General features: G+C 37.4%; 1 protein-coding gene across 2 annotated transcripts in view; it reads right to left on the bottom strand.

Annotated features, from left to right (window-relative positions):
* Window positions 1–16,313, bottom strand: part of hephl1a (hephaestin-like 1a) — a 51,315-nt gene that overhangs the window by 19,319 nt on the left and 15,683 nt on the right. For both annotated transcript variants that reach the window (XM_009291403.5, NM_001328065.1), the window contains exons 5-10: window positions 12,528–12,782; window positions 9,504–9,672; window positions 9,023–9,162; window positions 8,196–8,327; window positions 6,108–6,307; window positions 2,218–2,368 (exon numbers count right to left, since the gene is read on the bottom strand). In XM_009291403.5, coding sequence (XP_009289678.1) covers window positions 2,218–2,368; window positions 6,108–6,307; window positions 8,196–8,327; window positions 9,023–9,162; window positions 9,504–9,672; window positions 12,528–12,782 — 1,047 coding nt within the window. The remainder of the gene's footprint in view (window positions 1–2,217; window positions 2,369–6,107; window positions 6,308–8,195; window positions 8,328–9,022; window positions 9,163–9,503; window positions 9,673–12,527; window positions 12,783–16,313) is intronic.

Raw genomic sequence — 16,313 nt, 5'->3', positions numbered from 1 at the left:
CTGGGAAACACCCATGCTCATTCACACACATACACTAGGCGATTGTGCTACCCACAGCACCACCGCGTCGCCTGCAACAATTTTGCACACAGCATTTTTTTCAGTGCAGTTGAGTTTTACCATTTTTAATTAATTCATCCAATCTCCAAGTTTGGCTGGAGCATTTTTAGCTTAGCTAAGCTTAAATCATTGAATCGGATTAGACCATTAGCATAATGTTTAAAAAAAAAAAAAAAAAGTTTGGATAATTTCCTATTTAAAGCTTGAGTGTTCTGTAGTTACATCAGGTATTTGGACTGACGAAAATATAAAAGTTGCTACTTTCTAGCCCGATATGGCTGAACTATACTCTCATTTTGGCGTAATAATCAAGAAAGTTTGCTGTCGTATCATGGCTGCAGCAGGAGCAGTTATTTTACACAGCCCTGAAAATAGTCCCTAGCTCACTAGATAACAGCGCTGCCTAACATCATTGCATTTTCATCATTGCATACGTCAGTCTTAAGCCGCCTTTCCACTGCACACGACATTTGGACACGACTGTCGGAATACGCCCCCTTGTGGCAGCCGCACAGTATTTTCAGTGTTGTCGAGCATCACGGGTGAGAAGCTGATTCTCACGGTGTCCGAAATAAAGAACTGCAAAAGAAATAGCCTTTATTCTCTGAGCGTTTACATAGTTTAATGCATAAATGAATACTAGAAACTCATAGACCGCATAAAATATTGGAGGGAATGTGGAGACAACATTAAAAATACATATTTTTATTACCTTCTTTCTTACATTTATGAACAGAAATGTTTTTCTTTAATTTAGACTTTTTATAATTCCAAAAAATATCCAAATTAACTCCTATTTCTCATCTCGCGCGCATGGACCTGCTTGGACAACATAGATATATACATTAGATGTCGCCTGGCCTATTGTTGTCTATTGGAGGGAATGCGTCAATAGCGCCGCCATCTTGCTACAGGGTAGCGCACCTTTGAAATGAATGCGGGACCAAGGTACAGTGGAGGACTGTGGCAATCCAAAGCCAAAGATAAACACATATACACATATATCTATGATCGGGAGTTTTCCTGGATGTTAGTATGTCATTTTTTTTTTTCTAATTACGAAAATTATAATTGTACATCACTTTTCTACATTGATGGATCAGTGACCGCACGGGCATTCCTGACAAAAAGCTTGTGTTTGTGTGTACAGAAATGTACTATCCACCCTTCCTGTTAAATTTGATCTAATCATGTCCTGAAACACAGCTCCTCTCCTGCTTTCACTGCTCATACTGACGGAGGGAGCGATTCGTTTGTGAATGAATCCACAGAACGACTCCTTCAACAACGTTAGCCGACAATAATACAAGTTTCTGGCAGCGCAGCATCTCGTTGTCATATTTCTTTTGCATTGTTTGCTGATTTTATTCAACAAAACTAGCATAAGCCGAGTGTTTAGTGCGAATTGGAGCTGCTTTGCCTGATGGTGAATGCAGTAAGTGACTATTATCATCAATAACGTGAGCTGATTAGCACAAAAGTTCAGAGCATACGAAAACAGAAAAAAAACTTAAAATTACCTATGAAATGTTCTGCCTTTGTGCTTTGTTTTCTTTGTTTGCTCGTTACTACACCCGTAGACAGCGCTAAAGTCCCGCATCTTCACGTAATAACACTGTCTTGACTAGTGCGGTTGAATGACGCTTGTCCTAGGAGCTCTGTACCAATGTGGCGGCGCTATTGACGCATGCTCAGGGTCCCTATGCGATATCTAGTGTATATATCTATGCTTGGACAACACTGGAATACATCATATCCGGTCGGCAGGTTGCATGCGGTTTAGTTCAAATATTTGAACGGATCCGCAGCTCAATTCGGATCCGAATTTTCCGCATACGGAGATGATCGGAACTCAACGCAGCTCCCGGACTGCTCTCCATTGGAAATGAATGACTTCTGGTCTGTCGCTTGTCGTTTGTCTTGTGCAGTGGAAAGGCGGATTTAGTAAACTATCAATGTAACTACAGTTGAGTCAAGAAGTGAGATGCTAATGGTCTAATCTGATTCAATGATTTATGCTAAGCTACGCTAAAAGTGCCAAGATGGGCTGATTGGATTTAAAAGTGGTAAAACTCAACTGTTTACCTCTAGGTGACTTGTAAAATGAGCACATTTCCAAAAAAAAATTATAAATGATTTATATACAATAAAGCATACCATGCATCTTATTGCTCTCCTGAAACTCATCTTTATCTGGGTCTACATCTGGGCTGCCAAACATTGCAATGTTGTCTTCCAGATACCAGCTTTCATTCTCATCCATCACAGAAAACAGCAGAAAAAACTCGTGCTGAATTTTCTCTGCATGCTGAAGAGAGAGACACAGAAAAATGGACAAACATCACCCACAAGATACGAAGGCCATTATGCTCACTTCCTTACAGAATGTGCAACCACATGTTCAAATCATTCGGGAAATATGTGAAACAAATGTGACCATGTGGGAACACAGGAGCTTCACGTGAAGATCAAGAGTCAAACCATGTTTCCCGTTTCACAAGAGATATAATACACATTCCACATATCAGGCATACTTTGGCGTCCACTTATTTTTAAAGCATTAGAACAAATCATTTTGTTGTGATAGCTTTTAAATTGAACTAATATTGAACATTGAATTATTTTAGTACTAAAAAAGTTCATTTTAAACTCAATCATAATAACTCTGAACGATCTTTTTTGCAATCCCTGCTGAAAAATCCAGCTTAAACCAGCCTAGGCTGGTTGGCTGGTTTTAGCTGGTCTACTAGGCTGGTTTTAGAGGGGTTTTGGCCATTTCCAGGCTGGTTTCCGGCCATTTCCAGCCTGGTCTTAGCTGGTCAGGCTGGGAGATGACCAGTTAAAACCAGCTTGACCAGCCTAGCCAGGCTGGGAGCCCAGCCTAAACCAGCTATGTCCAGCCTAAACCAGGCTGGAAATGGCTGGAAACCAGCCTGGAAATGGCCAAAACCCCTCTAAAACCAGCCTGGTCGACCAGCTAAAACTAGCCAACCAGCCTAGGCTGGTTTAAGCTGGATTTTTCAGCAGGGTTATTAAAATAATATTTGAGTCAATTTTTAAACAACATTTAATGACCAAATCTGCTGTGAGTATTATTTGCTGTTCATATTAATGCTATAAACAACTCCGACTTCTCATTATTTACACAAACAGTGCAAAGTGCATTATTCAAACAGTCAAAACTGAAACTACTGTAAATATTTATTAATTTTTTTTCTTTTATCGATAGCAACAAACCAAGAGTGTCAAATCCAGGTTGAATCTTCCAGACTCCAAATCAGTGACTGCTTGGTTTAAGCTAGTTCTGAAAACCTGTTATCATGAAAATGATCATATTATCAGGTCATACATATCAAATCTTAATTTATTGAATTTAACAAACACTCTTTTGCTGATAAATTGTACAAAATAGAAAAACACACACTTCTCAATACTAAAAACTCTTTTGCAAACTGTTGATCACTTTTTATTGTTTTGGCACAGCATGAATTCGTGGCAACTTTTTATTTTAATTAAAAATGTTCTTTATTACAACAAAACGACAGTCAAAACACTGTTTAAGAGGGCCAGATTGCAAACGTAACATAATACAGGTTTTAATTTTCTACAGTAGTATTTTATCAAGAAACTGTTATACAATAACTTGCCTAATTACCCTAACCTGTCTAGTTAACCTAATTAATAATAATAATAATAATTTTTATTTATATAGCGCCTTTCCAGAGCTCAAGGACACTTTACAAGTAATGCATCAAAAAGATAAACAAACATACATGAGGTCAAGTATAACAAACTTGAATAACACAAACAAGACCTAAGAGACATATGAGCAGGATAGTGGTGGATCAGATTAAGTGGTCAGTTTGGTAGATCAGATGCAAAGCATTCGGAAAATAAGTGAGTCTTAAGTAAGGATTTGAATTCAAAGATATTATTAGCAGAGCGGAGTGAGTGTGGTAGAGAGTTCCAGAGTTTGGGTGCAATAACACTAAATGATCTGCCCCCCATTGAAGAGAGGCGATACCGAGGGACAGCAAGAAGGCCAGAGTCAGCAGACCGTAAAGAGCGAGTTGGGGTGTAGGGGACAAGCATGTTGCAGAGATAGGAGGGTGCAAGGTTATTTATGGATCTAAATGCAAGGAGGAGAATTTTGAATTTTATCCGGTATGCAACCGGGAGCCAATGAAGATTATACAAGATTGGGGTTATGTGAGCCGAACGTTTGGTATGAGTGAGTATTCTAGCTGCAGAGTTTTGAATATACTGTAATCTAGAGATGAGGTTAGCAGGCAGGCCAATGAAAAGAGCATTACAGTAGTCGATGCGTGAGGAGACAAATGCATGGATGACAGTCTCAGCATCCTTGCTACTGATGAAGGGACGCAGTTGTGAAATGAGACGTAAGTGAAAGAATGCAGATTTAGTGACAGATTTAATGTGTGACTGAAAAGAGAGTGTGGAGTCAAAGATTACACCTAGATTTTTTACAGAAGTAGATGTATTAAGCCTTTAAATGTCACTTTAAGCTGTATAGAAGTGTCTTCCAAAATTTCTATTAAAATATTATTTACTGTCATCATGGCAAAGAGAAAATAAATCAGTTATTAGAGATGAGTTATTAAAATTATTATGATTAGAAATGTGCTGAAAAATCTGCTCTCAGTTAAACAGAAATTTGGGAAAAAGTAAACAAGCTGTCTAAAAATTTAGGGGGGTACTAATTTTGGTTTCAACTATATATACAAAATCATTCAATTTAGAATAACTTCAATCAGATTAAAATATTGACACAAACAGCATCATGTCTGGTTCACTCTGGGACATAATATTATGCTATAAACAGTAGATTATCCTGTGTAGGTGTGCTTGTTTTACAGCAGACAACACTGCAAGTTGTTTTGGAGAACTGTGTGAAACAGTTATGCAAAGTCAGCAAAGTATTGAGAAAGTTGTCTTAGACTGTATCTGAAAGCACCCTCTATACCAGGGGTCTCAAACTCAATTTACCTGGGGGCCGCAGGAGGCAAAGTCTGGGTGAGGCTGGGCCGCATAAGGGATTTCACAAAAAAAAGTCCTCAAATGTCATTATTAACAGTTTTAATTATTTCTTCTGAACATGAAGTGTCCTGAACATTAATAGAACATTGAGTGAAGATTATGAACGGTTCTTCTGAACATGGCATCTTTTGCCTACTTCTTGCTGCCAGAGACTTGACAGCGCTTCTTCTCACAAATCTGAACCACATTTGGCTTTAGAGCGGAAGCAGTTGAGACCCTCAGTATGGCTTGAAGATGATCATCATTAAGTCTAGACCTGTACTTTGATTTATTGAAGTCCTAGGGAAAAAAGTGGGGGAACTCACTCAAAACTTCCATTACCTCACCTAAAAAAAGGCGTATATATGTATAAATTAAACACCCCCACCCCACTCCAGTCACATCAGTCTGTACCAGTCTGTATCTACCTATAATATCAATATATATAAGATGCAGGGCAGGCACGTGCACACATAGGGCTCAACCTGTGCAGAGCACATGCCCTTTTTAGTCTTGCATAGAAAGTGCCCTTCCAAAATGATCAAAAGTGCCCCCGTGACGCGACGCACCCTCGGTCCCGCCCTTCAGTAGGCGCGCGATAACACCGCTCTTGAGTATGCGAGTCAGAGTACAGCAGTCGGCGCGGGCCACAAAATATTGCACTGAGGGCCACAAATGGCCCGCGGGCCGCGAGTTTGAGACCCCTGCTCTATACCCTCACTGCAAAAACGTCCTAGTTTCTAGTCCAAATATCCAAAAATTCTGAAATCAAGAAGCATTTTCTAGACAAGTAAAACATGTAGTCTTGTGTTCAGAAATAATGAGTGAAGTGTGTGTTTTTTTTTTTTGAAGAAGAAGTTAAGTGGGTTTATTCTTAAAACAAGCAAAATAATCTCTTGGCATGTGATGTGATTTCAGATACACCCCCCCCCTAGTGATTCTAAAAGAATAACTGTGAGTCAATGTTTGTACATTATTTGTGGAATGTGCCATATTGTCTGTATTGTTACCTGATGTCCACTTCGATCAAGAACACCTTTCTTGCACACTTGTATTGGCCCAAATAAACCAGAGTTAGTGTCACGAACAGGATCAACAGCGGAATAATACAAGTATGAAATACAAGGAGGATCATCCGCTGAGGGCCCTTCAATCACTCTCCAGCGATAGGTGAATTTTTGACCAGGGCCTACAGGAGCTTTCTGAGACCCTGTGGAGGAGGGAGGAAATAAATATGCTCATGGTAAATATATAGATTTTCAATATTTCAGCCAAATGTTTTGCAAAGTGTGTATAATTACACTACTCGTTGTCAGATTTACAAACAGATTGTGACAGCAAAAACCAATATTTTGTTGTTATTTACAAAAAAAGGCTAGAAATTACATTATATTATACAACATATCTTAAATGAAATATATATATTCTAATATATCTGACTATATATATATATATATATATATATATATATATACACACACACACACACACACACACACACACAGTTGAAGTCAGATTTATTAGCCCCACTTTGAATCTTTGTTTCTTTTTTAAAATATTTTCCAAATGATGTTTAACAGAGCAAGGAAATTTTCACAGTATGTCTGATAATATTTTTTCTTCTGGAGAACGTCTTATTTGTTTTATTTCGGCTAGAATAAAAGCAGATTTAATTTTTCAAGCCATTTTAAGGACAACATTATTAGCTATAAGTCCCTTTAAGCTGTATATTTTTTCAATAGTCTACAAAACAAACCATCATTATACAATGACTTGCCTAATTACTCTAACTTTACCCTAATTAACCCAGTGAAGCCTTTAAATGTCACTTTAAGCTGTATAGAAGTGTCTTTAAAATATCTAATTAAATATTATTTACTGTCATCATGGCAAAGAGAAAATAAATCAGTTATTAGAGATAAGTTAATAAAACTATTATGATTAGAAATGTGTTGAACAAAAATCTTCTCTCCATAAACAGAAATTGGGAGAAAAAATAAACAGGGGGGCGAATAATTCTGACTTCAGCTGTATAAATCAAATTCTCAACAACAACATCAGGCAGTCTGCAGAGAAACCTGGTCATGGGCAACAGTGAACATTTCAGCATGACAATTACTCCAAATACACAGCAAAACAACGGCTAGCAGACAAAAACATTAACGTTTTGCAGTGGCCCAGCCAGAGTCCTGGCCTAAATCCAATTGAGAATCTGCAGAGGGAGCTAAAGATCAGCATTTAATTGCAAATAAAAGCTTTTCTATTGATTGATGAGAAGGGTATGACTAATTTTGGGCACGTCAATTTTTGTTCAAATGTAAATAAAAGCAAAGAAATATGTTTTTTTCCACGATGATGCCTCTTGTTCATCGTCTTATTATAAAAAAGCGTCATTTCCAGTCAAAAGAAAAACTTGCTGGTTGATTAAAAGTAACTTTAAGTCAGGCTTGACTGTAAATACAGTTGAAGTCAGAATTATTCGCCCCCCTGAATTATTAGACTGCTTGTTTATTTTTTCCCCAATTTCTGTTTAACGGAGAGAAGATTTTTATTAACATACTTCTAAACATAATAGTTTTGATAACTCATTTCTAATAACTGATTTATTTTATCTTTGCCATGATGACAGTAAATAATATTTGACTAGATATTCTTCAAGACACTTCTATACAGCTTAAAGTGACATTTAAAGGCTTAACTAGGCTAATTAGGTGAACTAGGCAGGTTAGGATAATTAGGCAAGTCATTGTATAACGATGGTTTGTTCTGTAGACTATCGAGAAAAAATATAGCTTAAAGGGGCTAATAATTTTGTCCCTAAAATAGTGTTTAAAAAATTAAAAACGGCTTTTATTCTAGCCGAAACAAAACAAATAAGACTTTCTCCAAGAGAAAAAATATTATCAGACATACTGTGAAAATTTACTTGCTCTGTTAAACATCATCTGGAAAATATTTTAAAAAGAAGAAAAAAAAATTCTGACTTCAACTGTATATCTTAACCTATTTTTAGCAGATTACACACAGCATCAACATCATCAGCAGCTCTGCTTGTTTGTGACCTAACTAGTGCTGGCTTCTGGACACACAGGACTCACCATCCGCATACATTGCTCCTTCATAGACCTTCTCATAATGCAGACCGTGTGGCTGAATGCTGTAGTTCCGTCTAGCTTTGTTGAGGAATGTGACAATGATAACATCACCAGTCTCAGCTCTGATGACCGGACCTGTGGAGGGGTAATAGCAGCTGTAAAACATTATTACTACAACTCTTACTCCAAACAATCCATTAGAGCATATTTTGTTTTGTTGTTAGCTCTTGATTATTAATCAAAATAAAAATCTTCAATAAATACTACAAAATTAAAGGGTTAGTTCACCCCAAATTAAAAATGTACTCACTATTTATTCTCCCGCAAGTAGCTCCCTCATTTACAAGTTTCTTTTTTTAGTTAAATACAAAAGAAGATATTTCTAAAAATGTTGTAGCCACTAACATTCATAGTAGTATCTATGGATGTTAGTATCTTCTTTTGTTTAGAGAATAAAGACACTCAAACAGGTTTAAATATAAATTAAACCTGAAATTTTTTATTATATATTTAATTAAATTAAAATATATATTTAATTAATATATTATATTATTATATTTTATTTATATATTTAATTAAATTTTTAATATAGGTTTAAATATAAATTATACAATTTATTAATATTAATAAATTAATATTATATTAATATTAATATATTACTTATATTAATACATATTAATATTTATTAATATTTTATAAATATAAATAAAATTATCACTGAGAAATACTTCACAATAAAGTCACAATTTCCATTTGATTCCAATTTTATACAACACCGAACGCATAGCAGCGTTTAGAAACAAATAAGGAAAAAAATGTGAAATTTTTACCCAGAATTCCAAGATGCTCATCTGAGCCAACAATATGTGTTTTGCTAGTGAAGGTTTGATCAGTGTATTGAACGTATCTGGCCTTCATGTATTTTCCACCCAGTTTACCACCCTCTTTACTGAAGAACGGTTCAGAGTCACTGCAGGCAAAGAAAGACAAGTACTTGTAAACACTAACTCATTGACAACATTAGCACATATTATATAAAAATAAAGGTTGCGCTTAGATACAAACAAGAGCCAATGCCAATAAATAAATTCATGTTTGACTTGTACTCAAACTGTAAACATGATATTAAAAGCGCAGTATGTGCATTTCGCCACTAGAGGGTGTGTATTAGCAACAAACAAATGTGTATCTTAATGACTCTATTTTTAAGATCCATGCGCAAAGTGCAAAGCGCAGGGCGCAAATTAGGTTTAATTTAATGATTTACACAGTCATACATTAATAAGTGTGTTGCCAGATCTGGGTTGTTACCTCTCTGGTTTAGTGAGGGTAACATTCTCCATATAGTTCATCCCTGAAGGGGCATAATCCCACATCATCTCCTCAGCAGCGATGTAGAAATGTCTCTCAGTGCCAGGCACGTTAGGTGGAGCCGCTGGAGACCCACAGTCCGAGACTTCATAGAAAGCCTGCATTCCTGCTGCTCACGGGACCATTAAAGAGAGAGAGAGAGAGAGAGAGAGAGAGAGAGAGAGAGCTTCAGCAATCCTGGAAATAAATTCTGCTGGTTTGCATAAACAGTGCTCAGCATAAATTAGTAAATAAACATTGAAAATGAACATTTTGATCAATTTATCAGTGAATATTGACAATTTTCTGGCGCATTTCAACATAACAGCTTTATTCATTCATTCATTTTCCTTCAACTTAGTGCCCTATTAATCAGGGTCGCCACAGAGTAATGAACCAGCAACTTATCCAACATGTTTTTTTAAGGAACTGTTGCCCTTCCAGCTGCAACCCAGTACTGGGAAACACCCATACTCTCTCACATTCACACTCATACATTACAGCCAGTTTAGTTCATCAATTCCCCTAAAGCGCATGTGTTAAGACTGTAGGGGAAACCAGAGCACCTGGAGGAAACCCACGCCAACACGGGGTTTCACTTAAGAAATCACACTATGTAGGAATCAAGCCCAACCAAGCACAAACAATGTTATCTATTTATCTTCAAATCATAATATCACACACTCTCGCAGTTCAACACTAGATTAAAGACCTATCTTTTTAGTAAAGCATACACTCAGTGCTTAGCGGTATGATACATGAATGTGCTCCACACAGGTTTCTGCATCTCGTTTATATACACTATAAACAGCAGCTATGCTAATTACTCTCTTTATTCTCTATTTCCACCTGGGGAATCTCATCCCGAGGTCCCCAGAGACTATGCAGCGCCACTGATTCGATTCAAGACCAGCGACGAGATGATCCCAAGGTTTCCATGATCCTGGACCAGGCTGTATCCTGAGCCACTACTCTGGTGGTAATGGAGTGAGCATGAGACTAATTCCTGTGACTTTCCGGGGACAGACGAGTCTTCGCTGAGGTCCAGTTTCTCCAGTGCCTAGACTGCAGCTCTGCACAGGACGTTTGGCCATTGGAGAAATGGTCATGCCCAATTGAGCCTGGCTTCTCCCAAGGTTTTTTAATTCTTCACTTTCGTCAATTGGTGAAGTGTTTTCCTCGCTGCTGTCGCCGCTGGTTTGCATAGTTCGGGATCTCTAGAGCTGTGCATCAATGGATTTACTCTTCAGTGTTTGGACTCTCAGTAGTGATTATTAAACCACAATGAACTGAGCTAAACTGAACTGAACTTAGGGTGCTTCCACACCTGTGAATCGATTCAGTTGTTCCGAAACAGAGATTACAAATGTTACAGTGTTGCTCTTTGCTCTTGGAGTGGTTCGCTTTCACACTGTAAAGTTTCTAATCGGACTAAAAGAGCTAAAACAAGTCACGTGCGAGTAAACTCTCCTCACATTGGTCAGTGTCAGGGTTTATTTTGCAGCGTCCCGCTCAGCTGTCAGGAGAGGTGGTGGTTTGGTGGTGATTGACAGGGTGCGCGCACGCGACATGTCTGAGGAGAGATGCGGTGGGGAGGGGTGAGAAGGGAGCGCGACGATGCCTATTTGAGGACCGGTAGGGAGACGCGAGATTACCGGGAGATCATCACTCGTTTGCGGGCATCCGGAGACTCGCGAAACTTCCCGCCCTGCTCATAATTCTCTCTTCATATAGCCGTAAGCCTATTACATATCCATAAAACACTGTGATATAACCACGCTCGGATCGGATCGCTTTCTCACTGCAATCGAACCGCTCCAGGGATCATTTCAATCGAGCCGAGACCACCTCATTCAAGCGATCTCGGAGCGATTACTTTGGCGTGGAACAGAGCGCGATTGCCCTGTTCACATATGCCAATCGAACCGCGCTAACTGGGCAAACGAGACACGTTCTGAAACAAAAGTGTAGGTGTGAAAGCACCCTTAAACTCTGAAAACTGAACTACACTGTTTCAATTTACTATGATCTTCTAAGTAAGGCTGCTGTGACACAATGTACATTGTAAAAGCGCAATACAAATAAAGCTGAATTGAATTGAACATATAAACATGTAAGCATCATAGCAAAACAAAAGGTACTCTTACACAGAATTAACAGAACAAAACAATGCTTTTCTATTTCTATTTTCTACTTTTCTATTAGTATTAAAATAAATGGTGGGTTTTTATCTTGTCCTTGTCCAAATGTAGAAAAATTCTTAAATCAAGAAGCATTTTTTGGAGAACTAAAAATAATTAGCTGCATCCGAAACCGCATACTTCCATACTATAAAGTACGCTAAAATCAGTATGCGAGCCGAGTAGTATGTCCGAATTCATAGAATTCGAAAATCAGTATGCGAGAAGTACCCGGATGACTTACTACTTCCGGCTAGATTCTGGAGTGCGCATTCCATGCACGCTGCGCTATCCCATAATGCCCCATTAGAGAATTCATAAATGAAAGTGAGGCGACGCAACTGACGCAGGTAGGTCACATGACCATGACAAAATGTCGGATGTAGTCCGTCCAAATTCCATTCATACTTTTCACATTCATACTGTATAGAACGTACTTTTCTAACAGCCGAGTAGTACGTTTAAATTCAAATGCAGCACCTACTGAGTAGTAGGCGGTTTCGGACGCAGCCATAGTCTTGTTTTCAAAAATAATAAGTCGAGATTAAGTGAGTTTTTCTTTATAACAAGCAAAATAATCTGCTAATGGGGTAAGCAAGAGAAAACAAGATTATTTTGCATACCCCATTGGCAGATTGCACTTATTTTTGACTCGTTATCTGAAAAACAACACCACGTGCTTTGTTTGTCTAGAAAATGCTTCTTGATTTAGGAATGTTTAGATATTTGAAGACACAAACTTGTCTAGTATATAAGTGAAGCATTTTTGCAAAAGATGGCAGAAGTAAAATAGAGCCGTTTGTACCTTGTACATGATCGTTGACTTGACAGCTTAACAGCCATTTTCCTTTAGTTCTCGGGATCATGGTGGCAGTGACGAAAGTGGCAGGAAACAGACTGAGTACATCTGTGCGGTGCATGCGGTCCATCAGCGTGTGCCCGTGGAAATACGCTGAATGAATGTCCACTTCATTACCAATGCCAAAGAGGTGCCAAGACACAGGACGCTTCGCACACACTTTCAGTGAAGGTAAATTACCATACACAAACCCATTGATTGCTAATAAGAGAAATAAAGATGAAAGAACAAGTTGAAAAAGTGACATTGAGAAGAAAAAAAGTTTATAATTATGAATTCATTTTCCTTTGGCTTAGCCCTTTATTTATTAGTGGTCACCACAGCGGAATGAACCACCAACAATTCCAGTTTGTGTTTAACGCAGTGGATGCCCTTCCTGTACTAGGAAACACCCATATACTTTCATTCACACACACACACACACACACACTCATACACTATGGTCAGGTTAATCCAATTCACCTATAGCGCATGTGTTTGGACTGTGGGGAACCGGAGCACCCGGAAGACACCCACACCAACTCAGGGAGAACATGCAAATTCTACAAAGGAATGCCAACAGGCCCAGCTGCACTGCAAAAAAAGCTTTTATTTCTGAGATGTTTTGTCTTGTTTCTAGTTCAAATATCTAAAAAGTCTTAAATCAAGCAGAATTTTCTAGACAAGCAAAACATATTGTCTTGTTTTAAGAAATAATATGCAAAAATTAAGTGAGTTTTTCCTTAAAACAAGCCAAATAATCTGCCAATGAGGAAAGCAAACAAATCTTATGTCAAAAGGAAAAACAAGATTATTTTGTTGACCACATTGGCAGATTATTTTGCTTGTTTTAAGAAAAAACTCACTTAATATTGGCATATTATTTCTCAAAACAAGACATAATTTTTGCTTGCCTAGAAAATGCTTCTTGATATAAGAGTTTTTAGATATTTGGACTAGAAACATGACAAAAAATCTAAGAAAGAAAAGCTTTTTTTTGCAGTGTGTGACTCGAACCTGAAACCTTCTCGCTGTGGGGCGACAGTGCTGAGCACTGAGCCACCCGTTTTATTATTAGTAACTAATTAATAAATAATAGGATTACAAAAGCATTAAAAGATGCTCACAAACATCTGCGCTGGACTTCCAGAGTGCAAATGCTTTTCTTACTTAGAGTTTTTATCTTGTTTCTAGTCCAGAAATCGAACCATACTGAAAAATGCTTTCCTAATTTAGATTATTTGTCTTCTATCTAGTCAAAATATCAAAAAATTCTTATATCAAGAAACCTTTTCTAGACAAGCTAAACATATTGTCTTGTTTTCAAAACAAATATGCCAAAATTGAGTGAGTTTTTCCTTAAAGCAAGACAAATAATCTGGCAATGGGGGAAGCAAAATAATCTTGTTTTTCCTTTTGACATAAGATTATTTTGCTTATGCTATTGGCAGATTATTTAGCTTGTTTAAAGGGAAAATTCACTTAATTTTGGCATATTATTTCTGAAAACAAGACAATATGTTTTGCTTGTCTAGAAAATGCTTCTTGATATAAGAATTTTTAGATATTTGGACTTGAAACAAGACAAACATCTAAGTAAGATTTTTTTTGTTGCAGTGCATAAAGCTTTTTCTAAACAAGCAAAACATTTTGTCTTGTTTTAAGAAATAATGTCAAAAATAAGACAATTTTTATAAAAAAAAAAAATAGGGTGAAAAAAACTTGCTTTTCCTTTTGAAATAAGTTTATTTTGTGTACCCCATTGGCCATTTTACTTGTTTTAATTCATAACTTGGGTAATTTTGACTTATTATTTCTTAAAACAAGACAAATTCTTTACTTGCAGAGTTTGTGGATATTTGAACCTAAAACAAGACAACAAATCTAAGTAAGAGAAGCCTTTTGTTTTCAATGTTAAGAAATTAAAAGGAAAACTAAACTTTTCCGAGTGCCTGTGTATACTAAGTAATAGGTACTTTCCACCAGTGTGCCAAAAACATGTGTCATCAGCTAAAAATGACTTGGAATTTCATGAGCTTACTTGATAAAACCAAGTAACTAATAGTGCAACAGCTGTAACAGCTTTAACAGCTGAAGTAACCAGACGGTTATAATGTTGATTAGAAATAGTTTAAAAGCAATTCATCACTTTTACCTTCGCTAAGCCCCGCCCTCCTTAGTTGCTGTTGCTACGCCTGTCAAGCTTTCATGCTTGGCGCATCTATGACAATGTGTATGTGCTGCTGTCAGACATTCCCAGGGATATGAATACCCAATTGTTGCGAAAAGGTGAGATGTCTGAGAAAGCCAGACAAAAAAGGACTGCAGTCTGCATTTCAGGGGTATATTTACGACTTCACGCAACCGATTAGAAAATGATTTGATCAAAATTGAAGCAAAGTTAGCCTACCTGCCTCATACGCTGGCCATTCAACAGATTAGTTCATGCACAGCAGGAGAGGTGACAATTAAAAATAATCTAATAATAACTAATTAAACCGTGATTTCTCTTTTTTAGCCAGAAAGCCTGACAGACTAGTGTTGTGCAATGAAATATAGCGTTACTAACAGAGAAAAAAACACACATGGACATGCTTCTACATCATTCATTCACAGAAGGAGCAGCCAGAAAGAGGAAATGGATGGATTTGTACTAATATTAGCATCATTGACCCATAACAACGTACAGTACTTATAACTGTCAGCATGTTTGTGTGCTTTTTATACAGTTTCTATTCTACTTTTTAGTTAAGTGGAGAAAATAAATCAATTTAAATGCAAATCAAAGGATAATTCGCAGAAATTAACCATTAGATTTTTTCTAATATTAATCCGACACCAAATAACCGGCTATAACATCCTCTTCTCCTTCTATAACATCTCCAAAAGACTGCTGAAAACATCAGCGAATTGTAGCTTTTACATGGACATGAGGGTTATAAATGACTGAAAAACAGCTGCGGGTGAAGTATATTGATCACAAGTGCTCAGATGGTGATTACATCTTGGTTTTATTGTGTTGGTAAAACATAACCTGCTTTGTATTTTTGTAGGAAACACCGTTTAGATCTGTTTAGGGTAAGAGGTGTGTGAGTTATTGCCGTCTATCACTGGATGTGTCAGGAATATCAAAAACAAAACCAACTTAACGCCACTCTTTTAGCGCCCCTCACACAGCTTGATCCATGCTGGCATTTCTCCTGTTGGGTTTTAGGTTTTGAAAAGGGAAATAATTCCACCATTCCGTCCAAACTTTTAGGATACCGGGTATCAGATTTGCACAATCCATATGCACAACACTTTGGCTTGTTTCCTTCATTAGTAACCTTGACAGACCTCCTGAGCGTAGCTATGATTGCTAAGCCACGATCGGTATGTGGCGGTTTTCGGGTGTGGCTTAGTGAAGGGTCAATTGCTACAAAGCAGTGTGAGTCACTTTAAATGAAAGTGTCTAGCAAACACACACATATAAATGGTTAAGCTAGAGCACACGGTTAGGTAACAACCCAGTAGCAAAGTGGAATTTTATGAGCTTACTTAACAAAATATATAGTTACAGTAATAGTGCGAAGCTGAAAGGGTAGACTTATCAACAGTAGACATATTAAGAAAAAAACTGATGTTAAAATGTTGATTAGAGTTTTTGTTTTGTCACTTATTTTGAATTGTTCAACTGCTACTTTGCAACATAGGTCACTTTAAATCAGGGGTGTCCAAACTCGGCCCTGGAGGTCTGGTGTCCTGGAGAGTTTA

Source organism: Danio rerio, chromosome 15 (genome assembly GCF_049306965.1).
Source record: "Danio rerio strain Tuebingen ecotype United States chromosome 15, GRCz12tu, whole genome shotgun sequence".
Classification (NCBI taxonomy): domain Eukaryota; kingdom Metazoa; phylum Chordata; class Actinopteri; order Cypriniformes; family Danionidae; genus Danio; species Danio rerio.
Note: the sequence above shows the minus strand (reverse complement) of the source record. Positions and strands in the feature narration are given on the sequence as shown.